The sequence below is a fragment of the Dipteris shenzhenensis genome, chromosome 2 (genome assembly GCF_047967505.1).
Source record: "Dipteris shenzhenensis isolate YYH24624 ecotype China chromosome 2, Dip_SZ_1.0, whole genome shotgun sequence".
NCBI classification, from domain to species: domain Eukaryota; kingdom Viridiplantae; phylum Streptophyta; class Polypodiopsida; order Gleicheniales; family Dipteridaceae; genus Dipteris; species Dipteris shenzhenensis.
The window spans coordinates 7126786-7153451 of NC_141597.1; the positions used below are offsets into that span (position 1 = coordinate 7126786).

Here is a 26666-nt window from a genome sequence, read left to right on the forward strand (position 1 = left end):
CTGCACAGTGTGAAGACCTGCCTGTGGATGGTCCTTCGCCTCTCCCCTTTCCGGGGTCTCTTGCACATGTGTCTCGACTCTCTGAGCTACCTTCTCCTGCACAGTGTCAAGACCTGCCTGCGGATGGTCCTCTACATCTCCCCTTTCCGGGGTCTCCTGCACATGTGACTCGACTCCCTGAGCTACCTTTATAATAAGAAAGGACATGCATTTTTATATCTCTGCAGAATTCCTAGTAGATACAATTGGTAATCCTCCTCTCCACATTCCTGGCAATGCTTTCCTGGAATGGATAAGTAAACTACAAGGAACTAATCAAGTCCTCAGGTCAGGTAGGATGGGGCTTTCCCTTTGATATTTATTTTCTTTTCTTCCCTCTGATACTTTCTTTAACACATTAAATTTAGGACTTGACATTTCAGCTTTCTTTTGAGCCAGGACCTTGCAGACAATAAATACACCTTCTTGAGTTGAGGTCCAATACAAGGCTCGCATATGATGACAGACAGAGACACAGCAAAATTTAAAACATACCCTTGGCTGAAGCAAAACCTTCTAAATAGATTGCGCATAAATTTCTCATCGGAATAGAAATTTGTCAAGCTATCAAACATATGCCTGATATTTTGGACTACAACGATACTAACCAGTCAAAGAATATCATTATGAATGTGTAAGATAGTCAAAGACCTCTTCTTGCTCTATTACAAAGGCCACAAACAGCAAATGTTTGGGGAGAAATATCCATTACAGTAACCAACAATCCCAGTTTAATACAAGACAATGGCTCCTAGGTCTGACAAATGACATAGGTGTGCCCTTAAAGTACCACAGATACTGCTAAAGTTTAAACAGATACATGGAAGACATGCAAACTCGGTTTTGGTTTGCTGCAACCCCTAATCCTTTCCAATGGGAAAGAAATACTGAATGATTCAGCGTTATTCTCAATCCACCATGAAGGGATCAAGATGATGAATGCGCTTCCCTTATAATTTTGTGGGATAACAAATAAATCTACATGTGAGGGACAGAATACTGTAAGGAGAGACCCTTTCAATATTCTGAACCTCAGTCTTAACTATAGACAAATGGAAACTGTGGAAGTCTCCATGTTTTGAATTTAATGTGAAAAGAATCACGCTGAATCCTGTCTATCCAATGCCACATTAGTGGCTTGTAAAGATGCAGAGAGAAAACTGTGAGGAAACTTAGCAGGAAGCTCTATAACTGAAACTTCAGAAGATGCTTGCTGGATAGCAAGGCCCAAAGCATAACCTAATGCCCTTGCCACGGGTACTGCCACTGCATTCCCGACCTGTATGTATCTGTATATAAGGCAGACAATATAGTAAAATAGAGTACAAAATCTTGACGATGGGCATCCTACAAGAACGCAGTTCCAAAAAACACAGGCACAACATAACTTACCATTAAGGAAAACATTAGTATAGAATGAAGGAGACGAAGTTTTGCTACCAACCTTTCCTTGACAGGACCAAAGAGTTTATAATAGTCAGGGAAACCCTGCAGGCGTGCATTCTCCCTAATGGTAAGAACTCGGTCTTGCTCAGGATGAAGGATAGCCTGTTATCAAATCACCCAATTAGGACCCTTCTATTACGAGTTAGATTTGAAGCCAATATATGACTTGACTGTAGACCTGATTATGAGGTTCTGCTCTCGTCACAACTGTTGGTACAGTTTCGTCCCACCATAATCGTGCAAAAGGCCTGCCAGGTTAGACCACTTCTATGGTTTGTAAAGCTGCCTTCAAAAACTTGAAACAGAAAACAAACAACATTTCAAGAGAGTCATTAGGTTCTGTGAATGGAATGGAAACACCTACTTGGAAGAACGGCCTTTGACAAAAGTAATTGCATAATCCGGTACCTGCAGATGTATATAAGATCTTACCTTATGCTGATCAATTGCTAAAACAGATTACTCAAGACTGCAGCATGGGCAGGGACTAATTATCAAGGTGAATTCCTCCAAATGGTTTAAAAATTTTAAGGTTGAAACTGTACTAGATCTTGAAAATAATGAATGTATACATGAAAAAACTGTCTTTCTGATACAACCTCACTCGCATTTTGGCATTGCACTACACAAGCTAGGGCTTATAGAACCACATATCCAGGCAGCATCCTGGAAAACTTGCAATAAATCTAACTTCATTTGTTGCAAAGCATGTACAGTTTTTAATGTCCCTAGGAGACACAAAGTTAGAAAATGGTTGCCTTCTTATTGTAAGCTTACCAAAGGCTTTCCTGAGGGCAACAGCACCCTTTCCACTTTTGGGTCAAGTGCCACTGTATTGTCCTCGTTCAAAATGACACCTGGGAGGTTTCTGAAATTTGCTCCCTGTTTTTTAAGTAAAATCAAAATACAAGCCAGACTCAGAGAAACTTGAGTAATGGCCTGCTGCCAATTACACTAGTACAATTACTAGAAGGAATATGATTTCTAACATGGCATCACAAACAATTCCCAAGTCAGCACCTTAGCCTTTGGAATCCGACATGTACGTTGAAAATCATCAGTATTAAGTTGAAGAGGGCGATGATCATGTAACAGCATTTTTTGCTTTTTGAAACCTAGGAAGGCACTTTGCCCTGTCAATACTGCACCAACAGGTTTTAGCATTCATACTCTTCAAAATTCAAGAAGAATGGGGTGATTTGCCCAAGACATTAGCAAAGCACTTCATAACAAAATGCTTGGGTACCTTATCAAAGAAAACCTACCAGAGAATTCCGAATCAAAGTGCTTTTTTTCTTGATCAAAATAACAAAATCCAAGATATCCCCACTCCAAGCTGCTCCCTCCCCCCCTCTGTGCCTCAGCCGTCTCCTCTCCCGCTCCCTCTCCCTCAGCCCCTCCCTTCCCCTCCCTCAGCCCGCCTACCTACCCCCTCTCTCCCTCAGCCTGCCGCCTACCTACCCCCTCCCTTCTCCAGCCCGCCTACCTGCCCCCCGCCCCCTCGCCCCCCTCTTTCGCCCCCTTAGCCACCTCCCAGCCTGCCCTCCCCCGGCGCCTTTCTCGCCTCTCTTCCCTCCCCCTTCCCCTCTTCCTACCCTCGACTCCCTCCTCCCTGCTTGCTTCCTCCTCTGACCCCTTCTCCTCCTCTGACCTCTTCCTGCCCCTCTTTGCCTTTCTCCCTTCCCGCAGCATTTCTGGATCGGACAGAGCTTTCTTCTATTCGAGTCGTCCTTCTAACCTCGATTGATGATCAGCCAATCCTACTTTGCCTCAACCGGCCGCGAAAACTATCACGTTGTCAAAAGACCAGATGAAGCAACTCAAGAAGGATGTATAGCTTGAATGCTCGACCACTTAATCGATGTTCGCCTTTTGAGATGAGCTTTTTTCCAAGTTTTTTTAACTCTCCGGAGGTTGCGAGCGTGCTCTTAGGCGGTTTTCTATACCTGGCACACAAGACTATTTTGTTTGATGTCTTCGCTCTTTCATCAAGTTTTCAGGGCTCACCCAAGTCTAGCCTCACCTTCTTCATGTGATTGGAGAGCACTTCGGTATGGTCATTGAGATCCCCCCCCCCTGGCGGGTTGCTCTTGACAACTACAAAGTCAACCAAGTCTGACGGGGTCCCTAGAGTTAGGATCCTTACGGAGGACCCTAACATTTCGGATGATCATATCTTGCTTCAGTGCCCAGATGATCTTTTTTTGGGCAGAGAGTGGAGGTTGCAAGCAGGCAAGACTAGTGCCCGGTCTGCAGGACCCTTGGACATTTTGCCAAGTATTGCCCCAAGAAGGAAAAAGCCCAAAAAACCTTCTGGTACAATAGCTCTCCTTTGATCTCGCCAAGGGGGTGGGACAGCTCATGCGGTTGCTCCCTGACCTCGGTAAGGTGGTGATACTGCTCCTACACGACAAAGCGCTCCTCGACAGAATGCCCCTTTGGTACAACCGCCTCTTGCCTCACGTCCCCCAATGGTACCCACAACATATCGTTCGGTTCATACGCAACCTCCACCTCCATCAGTTCAAGAGGCCCGTCCTCAACTCCTTCTCCTTAAGAGACTTGGAGTCTCCCGTTTTGGTTGTTTCCATTGTTGCACCTCACGCAATCCAAGACGCTTGAGCTACAATTGTAGCCCCGGTTGCAACTTCTCCCGCGGACCCATTGGTAGCCCCTCTCCCTATCCCAGTGGTAGCCCCTCTCCCTAACCTTGCATATTCTTTGGTTGGACGGGCCTCCGTAGCTTTTCAGACACAAGGTTCTCAAGAGCAATCTTTAACTCCCCTCTTAGATAGAGAAAGGGAGTTGGGTACCCCGTTGATCCACTTCTGTCTGAAGAGATCCACCGCAACCCTGTGTCGAGCCTGATTCACAAGAACTCCTTTTCAACCCTTGCAGATATCCCCAAGGAGGACTTTGTGCTCTATAATTTTGGTGAGCAAGTCATTAGGATTTATGTTGACAAGGCGTCCTCTTCTTCAGGTGGTAGGATAATTTCTCCTGTTGAATTTCGACCACTTGGTTGCATCCCTCGCTCTTTGAGCAAGAGATCTTCCCTTGTTGAGGGGTTTGTTTCCACCACTAGGTCAGATAAGATGTTCCATTCTACATCTTCCCGCAGATAAGGATTGTTAGCAAGAACATACAAGACCTTGGTAGCATCCCTCATTGTAGCCGTAGATAGTTAATTTGAAATCAGCTTCATTTAGGAGTTACTAGTGGCTTTTATTGATGTCTTACTCTTGCAAGAGCACAAATTCGATGTTAGTGATTGTACAAAGTCAGGCAAGCTAATTTCAAGTTACACCTTTGGTCACCTGCCTTTGGTTCTAGGGAAGGTACTTGAATTTCAATTTTGGATTCTTTTCTCCCCTTGGTTGTCAGACATGGTAAGATCTTACCCTCTAGAGCCCATTGGGTTCTTCTTTTGATTGGAGATCGCAAGGTTAGACTCCTCAACCTTTACGCCCTAATAACAGCAATGATCATGTATTGTTTTAGAAGGCGTTGCTCCCCTGGGACTCCATCGCGAATTCATGGGTGATAGGAGAGGCTTCAACATTATAGAGTTACCCTTCAATAAAAATGGAGGTAGAGAGGCGACATTTATCCTTTGGAGACGATAATGTGGGATGCCTTTTTCTTCAATTTCAATGACAGAGATGTTTGGCTTAACGATGCTTTTCGCACTTAGTCACAATCACTCATGTTTTCTTAGTCGAATAGAAGGCCGCAAATGCCTATCCATGCACAGATTGATCGATTTTATATTGATGTTTGGACCCTTGATAGAGGAGAATTAGTTTGCATTGCCCCAAGGGTTTCCACTTCGGATCACTTTCCATTGGTTCTCATTGTTTCGGAGCCACATTTGAGAGGACGGTCTGCCAACATTAGGATTCTTGATACCCTTTATGCGACCTCTCAGAGACAACATTTTAGATCTGGGTTTGTGATGTGCAAGGTGGAGTGCCCTCCCCTTCACATATGGCAAAGAAGACCTCCCTTTCACATATGGCAAAGAGGACCTCAAGATTACGAGTTAGTAGATGACACTACTATCTTCTTGGAGGCTTCTCCTCAAACTCTCACTTCCTGTGATTACTTTGGATTTGTTTTATACTATAGCAAGCCCTCACATCAATTGGAACAAGTCCGATCGCTTTTGGATCTATGACGATGACACTCTTTTTTTTTTTCGAAAAAAGAGACTTCTATTAAGTAAGAAAGAAACCTGCTAGAGCAAGCTCTGTGCGGAAATACACCATGCTAAGCATATAATAAAAACACCTCAGAGGAATGAGGTAGAAAGAAACCAAGGCTGAGGCTGAAAATGCCATCTCAACCCTGTAGAAGTCTCAACAAAGAAGGGAGAGTCTCTCCAATCTCTGAGAAAAGTAACTCTCTTGGAGGAGGCTGCTCGAGATGATCCTTGCATGGTGGCCCAAATGGCCATCAGAGTGTGTATTGTATCTGTCCAAGTACTGGCCAAGATCTGACAAGGGTGAACCTGAGAACCCTCCAAAGCCTCAGTGCACCTGGTTCTCCAAATGTGCCATGCTGCAATGCTAGCTAGGATCTCCCATGGAGAGTCGACCGAGGAGTGAGCAGCCCTGAAAAGAGTGCCGGAACATCCTCTAGAGAGCACAACTCCACAAGGTGTCGTCGGATGTGAAGAGCCCAAGAGGAGTCAAGTCTCTCAAAAAATACTTGGGGCCCTGAAAGAGTAAGCCAACCCACTGATCCCCACGTCATATAGAAAGATAGGCGAACAAAAGTGCTGAAAAGTCTTGCAATCCTCTTTGATATGATTCTCGCATGTCGGCAATCCCATAGGCAGTGCTGTATTGTCTCCAAAGCAGGAAGGCAGCGAGGGCAAGAAGGGTCTTGGATCTCCAATGGTTCACTACTATCCCACCATGAATAAAAAGCCAAAAGAAGAGAGTGATTTTTCTATTCCGGTGGGATTTCCAAAGCCTCTGCCAAAAAATTCTCTGCAAGTCAGCAAAAATCTGAAAGTTCTCCCAATGAGCAGCTCTAGTAGGCTTCCAACCCCTAGAGCTGAGCTGGAAATTCCTGGCATTACTGCCTGTGTAACGAAAGAAGGGGATGCCCTTCTCTCGGTGCCCTTCATCTATCCATTCCCATTCTCCAAGGTCCCACTGCAAAAACTTAATTACACCTCCATAGAGCCACAGCCTCCATGAGCCAAGGGCGAGGAGAAGCGGTTCAGGATCCAAGTACCACTGTAAAAGAGAGCCATGCTCCATGAAGCCCACTATCCTGACTGGCTAAAACGGTACCTCCAACAAGATATCATCTGTGGATCTGGACAGCCTGCCCCCCGAAGAAACATCAAATACTAAGGCATCCTCATGTGGGTCAAGAAAAGCAATCACCTGCAAAGGAACTCCCAATCTGAAAAATGACCCCATCCAGGTGCAGCAAGTTATAGGCATGTCATCTGTGTCCACCTAATCCAAGAGCAAGGTTGCATCAATCTGTTGGACTCTCCCTGCACTTCCTCTGAGATTAAGAACTATCTGGGCCTGTTGGTCTACAGAAAGCTTCCTTAAGACTTTCCATGCTCCCACTGTAGATGCAGGGCCCCTCTCCCATCTTGGCCACTGCATGTAAGGAGAAGCTCCAAGTGGTCTGCCAAGCTCATCCAAAATCCTGTCATTCCACATGATAGGCTGCCTTTCAATCTCTTCACGGGTGGATGGGGGAATCCTACGAAGAGTACTCCTGAAGCTGGCCCATGCTTTCACGATATCAACCATAAGAGGGGAAGAGGGAGATGTTACGCTCTAGCCAAGGTAGCATGACCTCGGAAGAATCAGTCGACATTTCCCTTAAAGGATCTATCTTTGTAATATATTTGTTAGCTTAAGAAAGATTGGCTGGGAGGATATCCATGGTGCTACTCCCGTGATCTACAGTAGGAATTAGATAGTTAGTCTTTACATTTGGTATCAGAGCTCAAGGTTAGGAGTTCAAGAAGGGATTGACGAATAGCGCGGTGGTCCTCTGGCACCAGCTTACGAACTGGCTGACGCATCGATCGACGCTGGCCTACGAACGGGCCTACGCAAGCTTGTCACAGAGCGCAGGAAAGCAAGGGATATAAGAAGGTCTTCGACGTAGAGATTGGACCTGCCCATGACGACGGACAGCAGGCCTGGAGCATAGGTGGCGAGTTGACAGCTGGTAATCTGCGACGTGTTCCACGAATTAAGAAAGGGAGCTGTTGGTGCTCCCGTAACTACAACGGAAAGGGGGCTGTTGGCACTCCCGTAACTACAACGGAAGGGGGGGGCATAACAGAAACTCAGGAATAAGGGAGACCCTTCGACATTGATTGCCCGTGACGACGGACAGCAGGAGATCGTGAGCGGGGAGACCATTTGACACAAATAGCCCAACAGACAAAGGAAGAGTCCCACTTGCCCTACAGGCGAAGGTGACGCAGAACAACAGAGTTGTATTGGGGATTGAGCACGTAAGCTGAGACCTAGGAGCGCAGAGGTGACGCAGCAGAAGTGTGGTGGCTCGTGTGCATCTTCGAGGAGATTTGGGGATGGGCAACTCGTAGCCAAAGAACGTCTCGATTAGACATCTACACCTTGGCTGACAAAGGAAGAGGCCACGCAATCCAAGAAGGCTGTGGTGAAATCGTTGATTACCAGGGAGCTCTCTTTAACCTCCATCAGTTTCGTGTTTTTTTTCTTCTCGATTTAGTCGGTTGATGCTCTACTTTCATAAACAAGATCTCGTGAGTGATCAGCTTGCATGAGGCTTTGATGCGGTAGCAGAGATAGATTATGTTTGAGGTTATGCCTATGTGCTACAGTCTGACTTTGTTTGCAGAAGTTTCCCTAGGATAGGGAAAAGCGCGGTTTGAGATATATGCCTGTGTTAAATGCCTAGTCAGTGTGCATGTGGGATTGCAGTATTCCCTAGTATAGGGAATTGTGTCAGAGTGTCAGTACACTGAATTGCGGCTATTTGTAAATACAATTTTCTAGCGGTGTTTTTAAAAACAAAACAAAACCAAACAGAAGAGAACAAAATACCCATTGAACTGAATGGAATCAGAAGAGGGAGCTTCCAGGAGGGACACTAGTGAGTCAGGAGTCCGGCCGACCCAACAGATGTCGCGCCCAATAGCTCATACTTTATCTGGTAGGATTGCATTGCTTGAGGATGCGTTGCAACAGTTATTAGCGCAACAGTTGCAGGCACATGCAGGGCAGTCTGAACTTAGGAGAGCGATACATAGTATGTCTGCCAGACCTTGTCGAGAGGAGAAGAGAAAGGCTCCAATGGAACCGGAGTCTAGTGTCCATACGGTCGAGCCTAGGAAGTCTAAAGTGCCAAATAGTACCAATTATAGACCGGAAAAGTAGTCTGGTCGGATGAACGACCGTAGCTCCGATGTCATTAAGACCTGGTTACACAAATGGGACGAGACGTTCGCCATTTGTGAAATCAGAAATGACATCAAGAAGATCCACGAGGCCACCCACATGTTTAGTGAGCCAGCGGATCGGTGGTGGATTAAACAACAAAAAGATGGTATAGCATTCACTACCTGCTGAGACTCCTAAATCAAGTACCACCATTGGAGTGAAAAGAAAAGTAACCCCAATGGCAGCCCGGGCTTGGTCTAAGTCTCCCTTAAACCCAGCACAAAGGGAAAAGCGAGAAGACAAGGCTTATGTTTTGGTTACCTTCAACCTCATCAGTGGAAGGATTGTCCACGTAACAAAGATCGTCGGATGGCTGAGATGGTGATCTCAAAATCCGATGTGGAGATGAAGGGAAGTCCCAGAGCGGAAGAGATGCAGATTCAGCTAGCGGGATCTTCTCAAAGGTTAGTACCTTGTTTGTTATGTGTGTCTGTTGCTAAGCTAGTGACGAGTGCACCTGATAACATCCTATCTAAGCCCGCAGCAACGGCGTATACAATCTTTGATGAGATGGAGTTCATTAAAATGAATGGGCAAGTAGCCAATCATGATGTCATTGTGTTGTTTGACTCGGCGTCAACTCACAATATGATTAACTCCAAGCTCGTGAAGCGCCTGAAGTTAAAACGAATGATGTACTTGATGTCTTGCGAGGTGAGAAAGATATACCTCACGGACCGTTGGTTTCCGTGATGGAAATCCGAAAAGCTCAAGAAGAGTTTTTATTCCTTTGCACAGCATCGATAGAGCCTATTGATGATTCTTCGGCTAGCACTGATGTTACGCAAAGTGGTGAGATGGCCAAGCTGGCTAATCTTATAACTGAGCAGTTCTCTGAAAGTTTTAGGGATGAACTAACTTATGGGTTACCTCCAAAGCGGAATGTTCAGCATAAGATTGAACTGATCCCGGAGGCAAAACCTGTAAATAGACCTCCCTATAGAATGAGTTTTACTGAAGAGACGGAGTGCGTAGACAACTGGAAGAATACCTCAAGTTGGGGCAGATTCAACCAAGTTTCTCAACTTTTGCTTCGCTAGTGATATTAAAGAAGAAAAAGGATGATATGTTTCGCCTCTGTATAGATTACAGAGCATTGATTAATATCACTATTAAGCACACATATCCGATGGCTCGGATTGATGATTTGCTAGATGCATTACATGGAGCCGTGATTTTCAGCAAGATAGATCTTAAGTGTGGCTACCATCAGATCCGGATTAGAGCCGAGGATGTGCATAAAACCGCTTTCAAAAGCAGATTTGGTCATTATGAGTTTTTGGTAATTCACTTACCAATGCTCCGGCTACATTCGTCATGCTTATGAACGATTTACTACGTCCGTATATCGAAAAGTTTGTAGTACATTTTATTCACGATATCCTAATATTCAGTAAAAGTATTACTGAGCATCGTGAACACTTAAGAGTGGTGTTCAGTACTTTGAGGAAAGCTAGTCTTTATGTAAATAAAAAGAAAACTATACTGTCTATGGTAAGGCTTGAATATTTAGGATTCATAATTACTCCACAGGGGGTAGAAATGGATCCAAAGAAAGTGGCTGCAATACTAACTTGGCCAATCCCTCAGAGTCTGACCGCGTTGCGATCATTCATAGGGTTTGTCCAGTTTTATAGAAGACATATCAAAGGATATTCTGAAATAGTATCGCCATTGACTGATCTAACCCCAGATAAAGTATCTTTTATATTAGGACAGAATCAACAAGAAAGTTTTAACACCATAAAACAAGCTGTGGTCTCAGGACCGGTGTTAAAAATAGTTGATCCCTAGAAACCGTTGTTCCTGGAAACCGATGCAAGTGCATTGCGGTAGGTGCAGTTCTCCTTCAAGAGGAAAGGCCAGTAGCCTTTGAAAGCAAGAAGCTTTCTCTCTCTCAAAGAAATTTGCCAACTCATGAATTGGAGTTGTATGCTCTTATCCATGCTTTGAAAACATGGAGGCATTATTTGTATGGTTCAGAGTTTTATGTGGATGTAGATCATGATACTCTGAAACATTTTAGTAAACAGCCTGACTTGAGGGGCCGCCAAGCTAGGTGGGCAGAGCTCATGTAGGAGTTTAACTTAACGATTCGGTACCAAAGAGGAAAAGATAACAAGGTTGCTGATGCGTTGTCTCGCATTATGCACAACTTGAGTTTCACGGTATTAGAGAGTGCTCTAATGACCGAGATTAGAGAAACTAAAAAAGTGGACGAGTTTGTCCAGAGCATATGGCCTAAGACTCATGTGTTAAAACCCGGGGAAAATGAAAAGGATGACCTGGCATCCAGAAAAGACCAAACTTATGCAAGATATACCATAAGGGATGGTATGCTAGAAAGAAATGGCAAGGTTGTAGTACCTAATCAGAATGATCTCAGGCAGAGAGTCGTTCGACAGTGCCATGATAGCCCGTGTGCGGGACACCCAGGAGTCGAGAAAATATGATCTCGTGAAGCGAGATTTCTTTTGGCCAAAGATGAAAAACCATATTCATGAATATGTGACACGGTGTTTTTCGTGTCGGGTAAGTAAGGCCGAGCAGGTGAAGCCACCCGAACTTTTACAGCCCTTGGAAATACCACTGAGTGGGAGAGTATTTCCATGGACTTTATTATAGGGCTGCCTACAACACAAGGAGGGTATGATTCTATCCTTGTGGTGGTTGATCGTCTAACCAAGATGGCTCACTTCATTCCGACTAGAGAGTCTGTTAGTGCCCCGCAAGTGGCGGATTTGTTCATTAGACATGTATTTCATCTACATGGATTACCTAGATCCATAGTGTCAGACAAAGATGTCAGATTTACCGGTCATTTTTAGACAGCGGTATTTGAGACACCAAGAACTGAGTTGGGAATGAGTAGTGGGGATCATCCTGAGACAGATGGTGAGACGGAGAGAGTCAACCAGACTTTAGAGGATATGCTGAGGGCATATGTGTCATTGAGGCAACATACATACGACAAGTGGTTACCATTGTTGGAGTTTGCCTACAATGATAGAAAACATTCCTCTACCGGGTTCAATCCATTTGAGCTGAACTATGGTTATAGACCAGCCAATCCAACTATAGTTGGAGTACCTCAGAAAGTGCCTAGTGCCGCGAACTTTGTAGTTCAGATGCGGGAGATGCTAGCACTTGCGAGAGCTAATATCCGCCAAGCTATGGATAGAGCCAAGGTATATGCGGATGAAAATCAGTCGATAAGAGTATTTAAGGAAGGAGAAAAGTTTTTGTCAGAGTTCCTTCGCACTCGAACTCGTTGACTTCTGGAGATTGTGCTAAGTTATCACCTCGATACTGTGGGCCGTGGTTAATTCTAAAGAGAATAGGCAAGGCAGCCTATAAATTAGAATTGCCACAAGGGTGTAAGGTGCACTCGGTTTTTCATGTTTTGCACTTAAAGGAATTTTTACATACAGATGACTCACTAATCGAAGGTGTGGTTTTGTTTCAAGAGATAGAGGATAATGCGAGGCAGAAACCAACAAGAATCCTAGACCGAGGAACAATGCAAATACGAAATCGGAAGATACCCACGGTGTTGGTTGCATGGCATGGTCAGCCTCTATCCGAAGCTACCTAGATATTAGTATACAAGTTGCGGAGAGTGTTCCCAGACTTCATCATCGAGGACGCTGATGTAAAAAGAGGGAAGGAATGTTACGCTCTAGCTGAGGTAGCATGACCTCGGAAGAATCAGTCGACATTTTTCTTAAAGGATCTATCTTTGTAATATATTTGTTAGCTTCAGCAAGGTTGGCTGGGAGGATAAACATGTTGCTGCTCCCGTGATATGCAGTAGGAATTAGATAGTTAGTCCTTACAGGAGACCTAAGGTGGGCTGTGGCACAAGGTTGTAAGACACGTTAGACACGCTTCAGACACGAGTGTCTAAAGTGTCTTAAAGATAAGACACGTAAGACACACCATTGTGATTATAATAATAAATATTTAATTAATATATATATAAGTATACAAATGGACAACTTGCTAGCATAGCTTGCTGCTAGATTCTAGAAGTACAATAAGCTACACTTCAACAATGCAAGAAGGCTCTCGTACAATGTAGTTAAGAGTCAAGACTCGTCACTCAAAACTTAAAACTTAAAGTTAAGACTCACGACTCAAGAGCTCGGAAGTATTGAGTACTTAAAGATTTACATGGACAATTAAATCTTGTCACATGTGATATCAATGCAATCTGCATCTCGATACATATAATTGAAAGAAAACTTTCGACTCTCAAGACTCAAATGTCTGAACATTCATCCTACTCCGAATCTACGAGGTCACTGCCACTGCAAAGAAAAAAACCAGAGTGTCTAAAGGTGTCTTAAGTGTCTTAAGTGTCTTACGATAAGACATGAGTGTCTTAACAACCATGCTCTGGTGAAAACCCATCTAGTTATGTGTGTCCAATCCTCTCCTGAAGTGGGCATGCGAGACTGTATGCATCTGATAGAAAAATTCTTCCAAGGCTCTTGTCCTAGGATAAGCCCTCTCACAACGAACTTGCAGAGTAAAGCTTTGCACTGTAGATCTGGGTCAATGATATTCAAACCCCCTTTGCTTGTGGGAAGAATCAAGGTCTCCCAAGCCACCCTGGCTGTAACATCAGTTGTGCCATCTAGACCACTCCATAAAAAGTTTCGTACAGGCCTCTTAAGCTGAGTGATACAATCCCTAAAGTGGCACCAACAAGAGCATACAAACCATGCTGTGGCTAGAAGAACCTGGTTAACCACCACCACCCTGGTGGCCAAGTCAAGTTTGGCTGAGCTTCAAAAAAGGAGCTTTCTTATGATGCTTTCAAACACCGGAGCAAACCGTTGTGAGGGAGAGATGCCCACCCCAACTTGGCAGCCCAAATACCTGACGGCGAAGCTGCTCTGTACCCAAGTGAAGCCAATATCATCACCCCAATCCGGGGTGTCATCCTCGCAAATCCAAAAACCATTGGATTTATGCCAATTAATGTGTGCACCTGCAGCCGTGCAAAACAAATCCAAGGCTGTCCGGAAGGAAGTGACTGCCCTAGGGGAGGCATCCAAAAAAACAGCCGTGTCATCTGCCAACTCACTATCCAGGAGTTCTTCTTTCCGGTGGATAGGAAGCCTCAGCCCATAAATATCAGCTTGAGTTCTAATGTAGATACTTATAGCTTCCGCCACAAACAGAAAAAGAAACGGGGCAAGAGGACATCCCTGGCGGATGGATCTGGAAATCTGAAACATGTCCCCTCTTACCCCCGAATGAGCAACTGGCTATGGGCTGATCTGTAGAGAGAGGATACTCCTTTAATCCATGCATCTGAAAAACCAAAGCGAGATAGAGTACCCTCTAAGAAATCCAAGTCTACTCTGTCGTAAGCTTTCTCAAAGTCCAAGAGTAGAATGGCCAATCTCTGGCGGCTCTGCATGGCCCATTCTGAGGCCTCCCAAAATGAGAAAACATTATCAAAAATACTTTTGCCATGCACAAACCCTGTCTGCGTGTCATGAATCAAATCTGGAAGAAAAACCTGTAGCCGCAGACTAAAGGCTTTCGCCAAAATCTTGTAAAAAGTGCCGAAAAGAGTGATGGGTCTCCATTGAGACACAAGATTCCTATTACCCCCCTTTGGGATGAGATGAATGAGACCATCTGTGAGTGAGTCCGGCATCTCACCAGAGTCCCACACGCCCTACAGGGCTGATGTAATGTGATCACCAATATGCTCCCAAAAAGTAATAAAAACGGAAGGGTTAAGTCCATCTGAACCTGGGCACTTGCCCTTGTGAAGGGCAAGTAATGCAGTCTTGAATTCTGCATTGGTGAAAGGTGCATCCAGAGAAACATACATCTCATCCTTCACCAATACAGGGATACACTGCCAAATAACCTCTCTGGCATCATAACTGGCCTGTGTGCCTGGATCTGCAATAAGAAGGGATGCAAAAAAATCTGAAGCTACATGCATGACAGCATCAGGATCTGACTGTAACACCCCGTCTGAGTCAAGAAGCTGCGAAACACTATCTCTACTATGTCTGGGCCCATGAGTAGAGAAAAAATGTTTGTTGATGCTGACACTCTTGATCGAGGGCTGATTTGAATTTCACATGGATTCTGATGGGTGTGTCAGTCAAATACCTAGAATGTCAGATCGATTTGGCTCTGGATTCTTCGCAACAGTTTGCTCGTGTTGGAGAGGATTAGAAGGAAACTCCTTTTATGGAGTTCAACTAGACTAGACCTTGCAACCAGAGTGCTTGTTGTGAACCAAGTTTATTGGCCACAACATGGTATGTATGCTCCTGTTGGTGCACTTCCAAAGATTGCATCACACAACTCTTAAGGAGCGGACTAGATAACACTACAAAAACTATTGCCAGAGTAGCTTGGGACACCTTGATTCTTTCCACACAGGAGTAGTCTAAACATCATAGATCCAGACTTACAATGTAGGGCCTTGCTTTGCAAGTTGTGGTTAGAGAACTTATGCCTAGGGATGAGTCTTGGAAAAATTTCTTCATTCACTATACTCAAACTCGCAGCCCCTCCTGAGGGGAAGATTGGATGGACAGCATCAAATGAATCTTCACCTTAGCCTGTCTCAAGTCTCCTCCCTCCTTGCTTATGGTTGCGATTTTAAAGGATGGACCGCTTCAAAAGTACCTTTCGGAGAGTTTGTCTCTCTTTTGCAAAATCATAGAGCCCTTCTAAATTTCCAACTCTCAAAACCAAAGGTGGTTTGATAACCAGCATCATTTAAATGACCCATTGAAATCAGACTCTTTGTCTGCTTAGGCACATGTCTCACATTTTTCAAAACAAATGCACCCATTTGCAAAAAAAAATTTATGTCACCTGCTCTCACTATGTCATATGCATAGTTATTTCCAAGATGAACAAAACCTGTCTTTTCACTATCATAAGTGAAGAATCATTCCCTATGGAAAGTAACATGGAATGAAACACCAGAATCCAAAATCCAATCCTGAGAATATGCATCATCTGAAGTAATAAGCAACTTTACAACTAGACTAGACATGAAGAGAATGTCATTGTCACTATTATCAGCGATGACTGTATTGATCTCCTTGATCTTACTTTTTCTTTGTGCTCCCTGGGACTCTCTTCTTTCTTATTTGCACACCAAATTGCATTCTTTTACTTATCATTTTGATATCTTTTTAGCTTGTAGCAATGCCTTCTCATGTGGCTCCTCTTGCCACAGTTGTAACACTCAATGCTACAAGACTTCCCTCTTTCTTGGGACTTCCTTCTTACTTATGCCATTGCCAATCCCCGACGGTCCTTTTTAAAACATAGATATGGATTTCGTGGAGCCACTTCCAACAGCTGCTTTAGTAAATATTGTATGCTTATTCCCAGCAAACAAACGGCCAACATTGAAGATGTAGCTCGTTTGTTTATCAAGTATTGGTATCCCATTAGAGGGTTGCCAAAGACCATCACTTCCGACAAGGACTCCAAGTTTACATTTAACTTTTGGTGAGTCTTGTTTGATAATTTTGATACTAAGCTGCAGATGTCTAGCGCTTTCCATCCGCAATCAAACGATGATACAAAAAAGTACAATGATATGGCGTTTGATATTTTGAAAGCATATTGTCATGATTCTTAGGAAAAGTGAGAGCACTTTCTTCCAGTTGTGCAGGCCATTTTGAACAATACATATTCTTCGAGTATTAGTCGCACTCCTTATGAGGCGGCAGTTGGACGGCGGTTTACATCACTCCTCACCCGAATGGTGTCTCCATTTCTTGAAGCCAACAAAACCACCGAATCAATGGCAGAGATTACGAAGTCCGTTAAAAGCCGCATCGCCAAAGCTCAAGCATCGTATGCGCGCCAGGCTAACAAAGCCAAATGAGATGTCTAATATAAAGCAGAGCAATGGGTGTATTTTTGCATTATCAAGTAAAGATTGAAGCACGTGGGCAAGCGATGCCCTTCTTCAAGAGCTTTGGACCCTTTCCTATTATTTAAAAGATCAACGATGTCTCAATGAAGTTACGCCTTCAAAACAATTAGACTATGCACTATGTTTCATGTGGCTTGAATGAAGCCATATTTTGGACCTCCTCTTTCAGACATTTCCGACTAGCAACAACCTGAGGTTCTTGATGAAGCTGAAGTTTTGCAACCAGAACAAATCCTTCTTCATAAATTCAACCATGGGTGTCAAGACGCAAGATCCGAGAGTTTTACACCAAGTTCCGTGATCAAGGTATCCATGAAGCAGTGTGATTGGACGAAGATTTTTTCCAGGAGTTTCCCCAAATATTGAAGGACTACTTGGAATATCAAATGACTCCATCTCTTGATCACGAACCTCTATTCCTACGTTGAACAGATCATGGGCGATGGCACTCAATTGTTCCACCCAGCCTACTCTCGTGGATCACAAATTTTCGAATTCAATTCGTTCCATTGTTTTTCCATGCTTATCCACAAGACACTCATTCCCCTAGATAGTTCTCCTTGCCAAATGTCATCATTTTAGCCTCTCCACTTGGTGCACCTTTTTACCCCCCTCTTGGGCACATTTAACACCACTTGCCCCTTGGCATTATTGCACATTTAGGTGCACCTAGGCCTTAGCACTCAGAACTACCTAGTCAATGCCATATCACCCTCACCTAGGACCTTGGCAGTTACTTCTCTTGAGCATTTCAATTAGGCACATTAACTATTACAAAAGTTTATCATTTAAGAGAAAATGCCCACCAATCTTTCCGAGGTCATGCTATCTCGGCTAGAGCATAACATTCCTTCCCTCTTCAAGCATCAGCGTCCTCGATGATGAAATCTGGAAACACTCTCCGTAACTGGTATACGGATTCCCAGGTAGCTTCCGATAGAGCCTGACCATGCCATGCAACCAACACCGTCGATATCTTCCGATTTCGTATTTGCATTGTTCCTCAGTCCAGGATTCTTGTTGGCTTGCACCTTGCAATATCCTCTATCTCCTGAAACAAAACCACACCTTCGATTAGTGAGTCACCTGTATGCACCTTACACCCCTGTGGCAATTCTAATTTATAGGCTACACTGCCTATTCTCTTTAGAATTAACCACGGCCCACAGTATCAAGGTGATAACTTAGCACACTCTCCTGAAGTCAACGACTTCGAGTGCGAAGAAACTCTGAGAAAAACTTTTTCTCCTTCCTTAAATACTCTTATAGACCGATTTTCATCCGCATACACCTTGGCTCTATCCATAGCCTGGCGGATATTAGCTCTCGCAAGTGCTAGCATCTCCCGCATCTGAACTACAAAGTTCGCGGCACTAGGCACTTTCTGAGCTACTCCAACTATAGTCGGATTGGCTAGTCTATAACCATAGTTCAGCTCAAACGGACTGAACCCGGTAGAGCAATGTTTTCTATCATTGTAGGCAAACTCCAACAATGGCAACCACTTGTCCCACGCATGTTGCCTCAATGACACATATGCCCTCAGCAGATCCTCCAAAATCTGGTTGACTCTCTCCGTCTAACCATCCGTCTCAGGATGGTCCCCACTACTCATTCCCAACTCAGTCCTTAGTGTCTCAAATACCGCCGTCCAAAAATGACCGGTAAATCTGACATCTGTTCCTAGAAACCGATGCAAGTGGCATTGCGGTAGGTGCAGTCCTCCTTCAAGAGGGAAGGCCAGTAGCCTTTGAAAGCCAGAAGCTTTCTCCCTCTCAAAGGAATTGGCCAACTCATGAATTGGAGTTGTATGCTGTTATCCATGCTTTGAAAACATGGAGGCATTATTTGTATGGTTCAGAGTTTTATGTGGATGTGGATCATGATACTCTGAAACATTTTTGTAAACAGCCTGACTTGAGGAGCCGCCAAGCTAGGTGGGTAGAGCTCATGTAGGAGTTTAATCTAACGATTCGATACCGAAGAGGAAAAGACAATAAGGTTGCTGATGTGTTGTCTCGCATTATGCACAACCTGAGTTTCACGGTATTAGAGAGTGCTCTAATGACTGTGATAAGAGAAACTCAAAAGTTGGACGAGTTTGTCCAGAGCTTGTGGCCTAAAGCTCATGTGTTAAAACCCGGGGAAAATGAAAAGGATGACCTCGCATCCAGAAAAGACCAAACTTATGCAAGATATATCATCAAGCATGGTATGCTAGTTAGAAATGGCAAGGTGGTAGTACCTAGTCAGAATGATCTCAGGCAGAGAGTCATTCAACAATTCCATGATAGCCCGTGTGCGGCACACCCAGGAGTCGAGAAGACATATGATCTCGTGAAGCGAGATTTCTTTTGGCCAAAGATGAAAAAGCATATTCATGAATATGTGACACGGTGTTTCTCGTGTCAAGTAAGTAAGGCCGAGCAGGTGAAGCCACCCGGACTTTTACAGCCTTTGGAAATACCACTAACTGGGAGAGTATTTCCATGGACTTTATAGTGGGACTGCCTACGACACAAGGAGGGTATGATTCTATCCTTGTGGTGGTTGATCGTCTAACCAAGATTGCTCACTTCATTCCCACTAGAGAGTCTGTTAGTGCCCCGCAAGTGGCAGATTTGTTCATTAGACATATATTTCGTCTACATGGATTGCCTAGATCCATATCTAGGGATCAACTATTTTTAACACCGGTCTTGAGACCACAGCTTGTTTTATGGTGTTAAAACTTTCTTGTTGATTCTGTCCCCAAATAAAAGATACTTTATCTGAGGTCAGATCAGTCAATGGCGATACTATTCCGAAATATCCTTTGATATATCTTCTATAAAACTGGACAAATCCCAAGAATGATCGGAAACGCGGTCAGAGACTCTGAGGGATTGGCCAAGTTAGTATCGCAGCCACTTTCTTCGGATCCATTTCTACCCCCTATGGAGTAATTATGAACCCTAAATATTCAAGCCTAACCATACACAGTATAGTTTTCTTCTTATTCACATAAAGACTGGCTTTCTTCAAAGTACTGAACACTATTCTTAAGTGTTCACGATGCTCAGTAATACTTTAATTGAATAAGATTTCCATCACGGAAACCAACGGTCCCTGAGGTATATCTTTTTCACCTCGCAAGACATAAAGCACATCATTTATCTTGAATTGATAGACATGCTTTTTCCAATCAATGGCTGGATTCTTCTTAGAATGCCATGTCATACCCAGGGCTATATCTGCATGAGCAAGCTTGGTCATTTCAAAATCAAGCTTCTCAACTTAGTCCTGAACTCGAAGCTCCAACTGGGTAACCCTTTTGTCCCATACTACAGTTGAACTTCTATCTGCCATTCTGACTGTATACGCATAGTCAGATGGGCTTGTTTTTAACTTCAACCTCTTCACGAGCTTGGAGTTAATCACATTGCGAGTTGACGCCGAGTCAAACAACACAATGACATCATGATTGGCCACTTGCCCTTTCATTTGAATTAACTCCGTATCATTAAAGGCCGTATACCCCGTTGCTACGGGCTTAGATAGGATGTTATCAGGTGTACTCATCACTAACTTAGCAATAGATACACATAACAAACAAGGTACTAACCTCTGAGAAGGTCCCGGCAATTGCATCTGCATATGTTCCGCATTGGGACTCTCCTGCATTTCCAAATCGCATTCAGATATTATCATATTAGTCGTGCGACGGTCTTTATTCAAGGACAATCCTTTCACTGATGTCGCTGAATACAGCCGAAGCACAATCCTTCTTTTCTAGCTTTCTATTTTTGTTCAGGGGTCAACGAGGACTTTGACCAAGCTCGGGCTGCCATTGGAGTTATTTTCCTTTTCACCCCAACGGTGGTACTTGTTTTTACTGGTCCCTCAACCAGCTTCACGTGCTTGGTTTGGCCACTTGGCTGCGAGACACTTGTCTTTGAAATCCATTTCCTCTGAAATGCCCCTTTTTTTTTTGTACTCATATTGAGTCCCTGCCTGCATAAATCCACCAGATCTGCCCCTGGCATCCTCATAGTTCAGGGCTACTGCAATAGATTCATCTAATGTAGTCACATATTTAGCACGAACTTTCATTTTGATCTTGTCATTCAATCCATAGATATAGTCTTTTAACTGAACCGACATAGGGAGAGGGTCTGTTATTTTCATGACACATTCCCTGAATTTGTTAGTGTACTCTGCCACTGACACACTCCTCTGATGAAGATTTCCTATAAGCATCCCAAGCTCGGGAGTCTTCATCAGGTGGGAGAAAGTATTTCTTGAATTCAGCTTTAAACTCTTCCGAGGTGGTTGGAGCAACTTGATACTTCTGTTGCTTTATCCACCATCTATCTGCTGCCTCAATAAACAGGTGTGTGGCCTCACGAATTTTCTTTAGATCAGATCTAATTTCACAAATCGCGAAGGCTTCTTCCCACTTGTGTAAACAAACCTCGATCACATCAGAGCTGCGCTCAGTCATCCAACCAACGTACTTCTCCGGTCTATAATTAGCAATGTTAGGCACTTTAACCCTTGCGCGCTCTAATGAATGCATACTGGGCTCTGGCTCTGCTGGAGCTTTGCCCTTATCAATTCTAGATGGTCTAGCCTACAAGGCTTGTACCATCTCCCGAATCTCATTCTGACCAGCATTCACTTGAAGCTGCTGGTTCATAATCTGCTGTAAAGCATCTTCTAATATCGAAATCCTACCGATCAAAGTAGCTGCTGCATGATGTGACATCTGTTGTGTAGACTGCACTCTAGACTCACTAGGATTCACCCTAGAATTCTGCCCTTCTGCCTCCATAGTTTCACAATGGAAGATGGTTCTTTTTTTCTGTCTTTTCTAGAACCCAAATAAAAAATACATATACCCTTCTTTTCTATTCTGCTCTCCTGTTTTTCTCTTTCTCCTGCGTCCTAAACTCTCAGTTATAAAACACTCTGAACGTCCCTTTTTGCGGTGCAGAAATAACAGGACCATATGAAAAAAAAACTGTATGGAAAGAAGGGGCTCCCTGATTTCTCCTAGAAATCTCGATTGGTCCTCTTTTCATCCATCGTTAAAGATACCAAAGCGCTTCTAATGCGCGTCGGTTCACCTGCACCTTTCTGGACTCTCTAAATAGTTTGTCATAGTAACGCTTTGCTAGTCTTTATTCCCATGAGGATTCCGAATCGTCTTCTTCGGAACGAATGAACCTGTATGTTTCTCGAAGAGTGTCCTAGTCTGTCTTCAATGGCTGCCTTTGGTCTCCTACTACTGTGGAAGCATTATAACGGAGTACATAATCATGCATAAACTTCTTATGTCGATCATATGCATTGAGTCCCATCAAATGACTCGCATAATGCCGTTTCCGTTCTTCTGGATCGACGCACCTTTGCTGTAGGAGCGTGATCCTATGCCTACGCAAACGAACGTCCACATAACCTCTGCGCTCCACCTGCTACCAGCCGCTGCCTTACGTGACCCCAAAGTCCAGCCACAGACAGTCAACACCAAACAAAATTGCCCGTCCACCTGGTCCCTTCACGCACAGCCTCTGTCACTTGTCCCTTACCCTCTCAAAAAGGCTCCGATACCAACTATCAAATGACTCCATCTCTTGATCACGAACCTCTATTCCTACGTTGAACAGATCACGGGCGATGGCACTCAATTGTTCCACCCAGCCTACTCTCGTGGATCACAGATTTTCGAATTCAATTCGTTCCATTGTTTTTCCATGCTTATCCACGAGACCCTCAGTTCCCTAGATAGTTCTCCTTGCCAAATGTCATCATTTTAACCTCTCCACTTGGTGCACCTTTTTACCCTCCTCTTGGGCACATTTAAGACCACTTGCCCCTTGGCATTATTGCACATTTAGGTGCACCTAGGCCTTAGCACTCAGAAGTACCTAGTCAATGCCATATCACCCTCACCTAAGTTACTTCTCTTGACCATTTCAATTACACCATTAACTATTACAAAAGTTGGTCATCTAAGAGAAAATGCTAGAGCATAACATGGAAGCAATGAACCTACCTCTAAGTTAAGGAGGGAATGTCACATGCACCCCTGCACTTGGGTGCAAAGTGACACACTGGCTACATTGACAAGTGCGTAATAGTTTCCTAATAGGAGATTCTATCGTATGTTGTGACAAATTGTGAGGCACAAGCTACAAAAGAATCTGTCAGCCTTAGGTCAAGTCGGAAGATCAGTTCTTGTTCACTAGTACCCACTGGAGAACTGTATGGTAGTGTTTTTGTCTTTGGTTTAGGGATAGGTTTAGGTCCAGCCTAGGATAGGAGTCCTTTTGGGCCCCCTCAGAGCTGGAACAAGTGGAGAATGGTAGGGGAAGGACTACTTTTATGGGCTACCTTGCACCTCTCCCTAGGTTGTCAATTATGGGGCCTAGGGCTGCCTTTATGGGGCCAAGGGACCAAGCAACCATCCCCAAAATCCCTATAAATAGGGGGCATCTAGGCCCTCTTTCCTCATTCAGTACCCTCAGAACTCCAGCCTCCTACAGCTCCTCCTCAACCCCCTTTGAACGGCCTGACACTCACCCCCAGTGGCCCTGTGACCAACTTTAACCTTTGACATCAGTTCAGCCCTCTGGGAAGGTGTTCCCGCAACGCATCAAACGGGAGCCGAGACAACGGTGTTTGTGCTCTCTCGAAGAGTGTTATTTGTATTTCTCAGTTCTCCAAGAATAAACCAAATTCTCCCCGGATTGACCCTCAATGGGTATAGGGACCCAATCGGTTGTCGACTCTACTCTCTCTCTACCCTCATATCCTTTCTCTCTCTATGTTGTACACTGCTAATTGCTCGCTAAAGGTTTTTTTTTTCCAAGAAACAGACTTCTATTAAGTAAGAGAAAAAACCCGTGAGAGCAAGCTCAAAGCGGAATACATCATGAAATCATAAGAATAAATTAAAAAACCCCCTCAAAGTGCCACCTCAACTCTGTAGTAGTCTCAGAGAAGAAAGGAGAATCCTTCCATTCCCTGAAGAAATAAGACCTCCTAGCTGAGGCTGCACGGGAGTCTTCCTACATACCCGTCCATACGGCCATCAAAGTATGTACGGTGTCTGTCCAAATACTAGCCAATGTGTGCGAGGGATGAGCCTGAGTACCCTCCAAAGCCTCTGTGCTTTTGACTCTCCAGATATGCCAGGATGCTATGCTCGCTAGAGTCTCCCAAGAAGTATCAACAGAGGCATGTACAGCTGTAAAAGGAAGGTGTGGTACCATATCCAACGAACAAGACTCAGTCCGATGATGTCGAACCCAAATCGCCCGAGAGGAGTCAACTCTCTCATAGAAAACCTGAGGTCCTGTAAGAGAAAGCCAAGCCACATAGCCCCATGTCATAAAAAATGGGGAGTGGGCAAGTGACAGAAAATCCTGACTACCCCCATCCAAATCATCCTCGCCTATCTACAATCCCATAAGGAATGCTGAATAGTCTCCGAAGGAGAAAGGCATCGAGGGCAAGTAGGGTCGGCTCTGAACCTGGACCTCCAAAGGTTCACTGCAATCCAACCATGGATAGAAAGCCAAAAGAAGATAGTGATCTCTCTATTCCTGTGGGATTTCCAAAGTCTCCTCCAAAAGCACCTTTGCAGATCGGCAGTGATATCAAAAGTCTCCCAATGAGCAACTCTGGAAGATCTCGAATCTCTACTACTGAGCTGATATCTCCTGGCATTACTGACCGTGTAACGAAAGAAGGGGATGCTCTTCTCTCGATGCCTTGCGTCAATCCACTCCAACTCTCCGGGGTCCCACTGCAAATACCTGATGGGAACTCCCCCATAGAGCCAAAGCCTCCAAGACCCTGTGGAGAGTAGCCGGGGGTCTGGGTCTAGGAATCACTCTAAATCTAATGCCTGCACCAAAAGACCAAAACCTGAAGCGGAACACCGCCTCTCGAAAAAGTACCTGCCCAAGTGGAGAAAGTGAGTGGCATATCATCTGTGTCTACCCAAACCTCTGGAAGAGCTACGTCAATCTGCAAGATCCTCCCTGCACTCCCTCTGAGATGTCATGTCAACCTTGATTTGGTCTCCTCTGGAAGCCTGCGGAAAGCTTTCCAAGACCCCATAGAAGATGCAGGTCCGCTCTCCCACCTGGACCACTGCATGTAGAGGGGGGCAGCCAGTGGTCTGCCATGATCATCTAAAATACTGTCATTCCACATGATGGGTTGCCTATCAATCTCTTCCCGAAAGAAAGGAGGGATCCTCCGAAGAGTGCTTCTGAAACTGGCCCAAGCTTTCAAAATGGCAACCATGAGAGGGGACGAAGGTGATCTGAGGTGTCCTGTGTCGAAGATCAACCTAACACTGCTCATCCAGTCTCCTCCTGAAGAAGGTGTGCACCTCTGTATGCTGCTGATAAGAAAGTCCTTCCACAGTTCCTGCCCTGGCATAAGTCCCCGCACCACCATCTTGCAAAGTAAAGCTCTGCACTGTAAATCTTGATCAATAATATTGAGACCCCCTTCTTGTGTAGGGAGGATGAGACCCCCTTCTTGTGTAGGGAGGATGAGGGTCTCCCAGGCCACCCTAGCTAAGGCATCTACTGTGCCATCAAGCCCACTCCAGAGAAAGTTTCTGATCGGTCTTCTGAGCTGAATGATGCAGTCCCTAAAACGGCACCAGCTTGAACAAACAAACCAGGCCGTGGCTAAGAGGACCTGGTTGACCACCACAACTCTAGAGGCAAGATCCAGCTTCGCTGAGCTCCAAAAAAAAAAAGCTTCCTTCTAATGCTGTCCAAAACGGGAGCAAACTGCTGCGTGGTAGAAATATCCAAGCCGACCTGGCAGCCCAAATACCTGATAGGCTCACCCCTCTGAACCCAAGTGAATCCTATGTCAAGCCCCCAAACTAGAGTGTCCTCATCACTGATCCAAAAGCCATTGGATTTATGCCAATTTATATGCGCCCCTGCCGCCAAGCAAAATAAATCCAATGCTGTCCTGAAAGAAGTGAGCGTCTGTGGACTGGCATCCAAGTAAACTGCTCTCTCTGTAAAACCCCATGTGAGTCAATAAGCTGGGATACACTCTCTCTACTATGTCTAGGGCCAACAGTAGAGAAAAAGTGTTTACTGACTCTACCACCCATCTGAATCCAGAAGGACTCCCGTGCATGAAAGGCATACTCTGCTCTCTGATCAAGCAATAACTGTTAATGAGCCCTTGCTGCAGCAAGGCGCTCCTGAATCTGAAGGCCGTTTCTGCTCTTCCCTCTGCAAAGCGTCTGAGAATATCTCGTCTCCTGGTACAAGCAACTGAGCGGTAGAAGTCGCTAATACCAGAAAGGGCAGCGGCTACATGTGATGGATATGGCTGCCCACCCTGGACATGAGAAACCCATATCTGCAGGGCTGCATCTGTAAGGTCCTCCTCTGTGTAAAAGGCATCTGGAATCCTGATGCTGACAAACCGGCCTCTCAAGTGAGGCTCTGAGATAGCCAACACAACAGGAAAGTAGTCTGAAGTGGAAACCCCAGTAGCAATGCATACGGATCCACCTCTATCTAGTACCCAATCATCTACATAGAATCTGTCAATGCGTGCATGAATAGGCATATGCTGCCTCCTGTTCGACCAAGAGAACAGGAGGGATTGTGGTTGAATAAGAAAGACATCATCACACCAAGTATCTTTGCTACAGAAGTGAAAAAGAAAGGCATCCCAAGCTACTCTCTCCAAAGAGTGAAGTCCGCCTTCTCTACCCCCTTTTTTGTCTGACG

General features: G+C 44.6%; 1 protein-coding gene across 2 annotated transcripts in view; it reads right to left on the reverse strand.

The window, feature by feature from the left end:
• Positions 1 to 695: 695 nt before the first annotated feature.
• The window catches only part of LOC147904288 (DNA (cytosine-5)-methyltransferase CMT3-like), a 98732-nt gene continuing 72761 nt past the window's right edge, over positions 696 to 26666 (reverse strand). For both annotated transcript variants that reach the window (XM_087385695.1, XM_087385687.1), the window contains exons 17-22: positions 2506 to 2627; positions 2263 to 2367; positions 1850 to 1893; positions 1664 to 1733; positions 1484 to 1587; positions 696 to 1328 (exon numbers count right to left, since the gene is read on the reverse strand). In XM_087385695.1, the coding sequence (XP_087241821.1) occupies positions 1139 to 1328; positions 1484 to 1587; positions 1664 to 1733; positions 1850 to 1893; positions 2263 to 2367; positions 2506 to 2627 (635 nt within the window). In that variant the 3' untranslated portion in view covers positions 696 to 1138. The remainder of the gene's footprint in view (positions 1329 to 1483; positions 1588 to 1663; positions 1734 to 1849; positions 1894 to 2262; positions 2368 to 2505; positions 2628 to 26666) is intronic.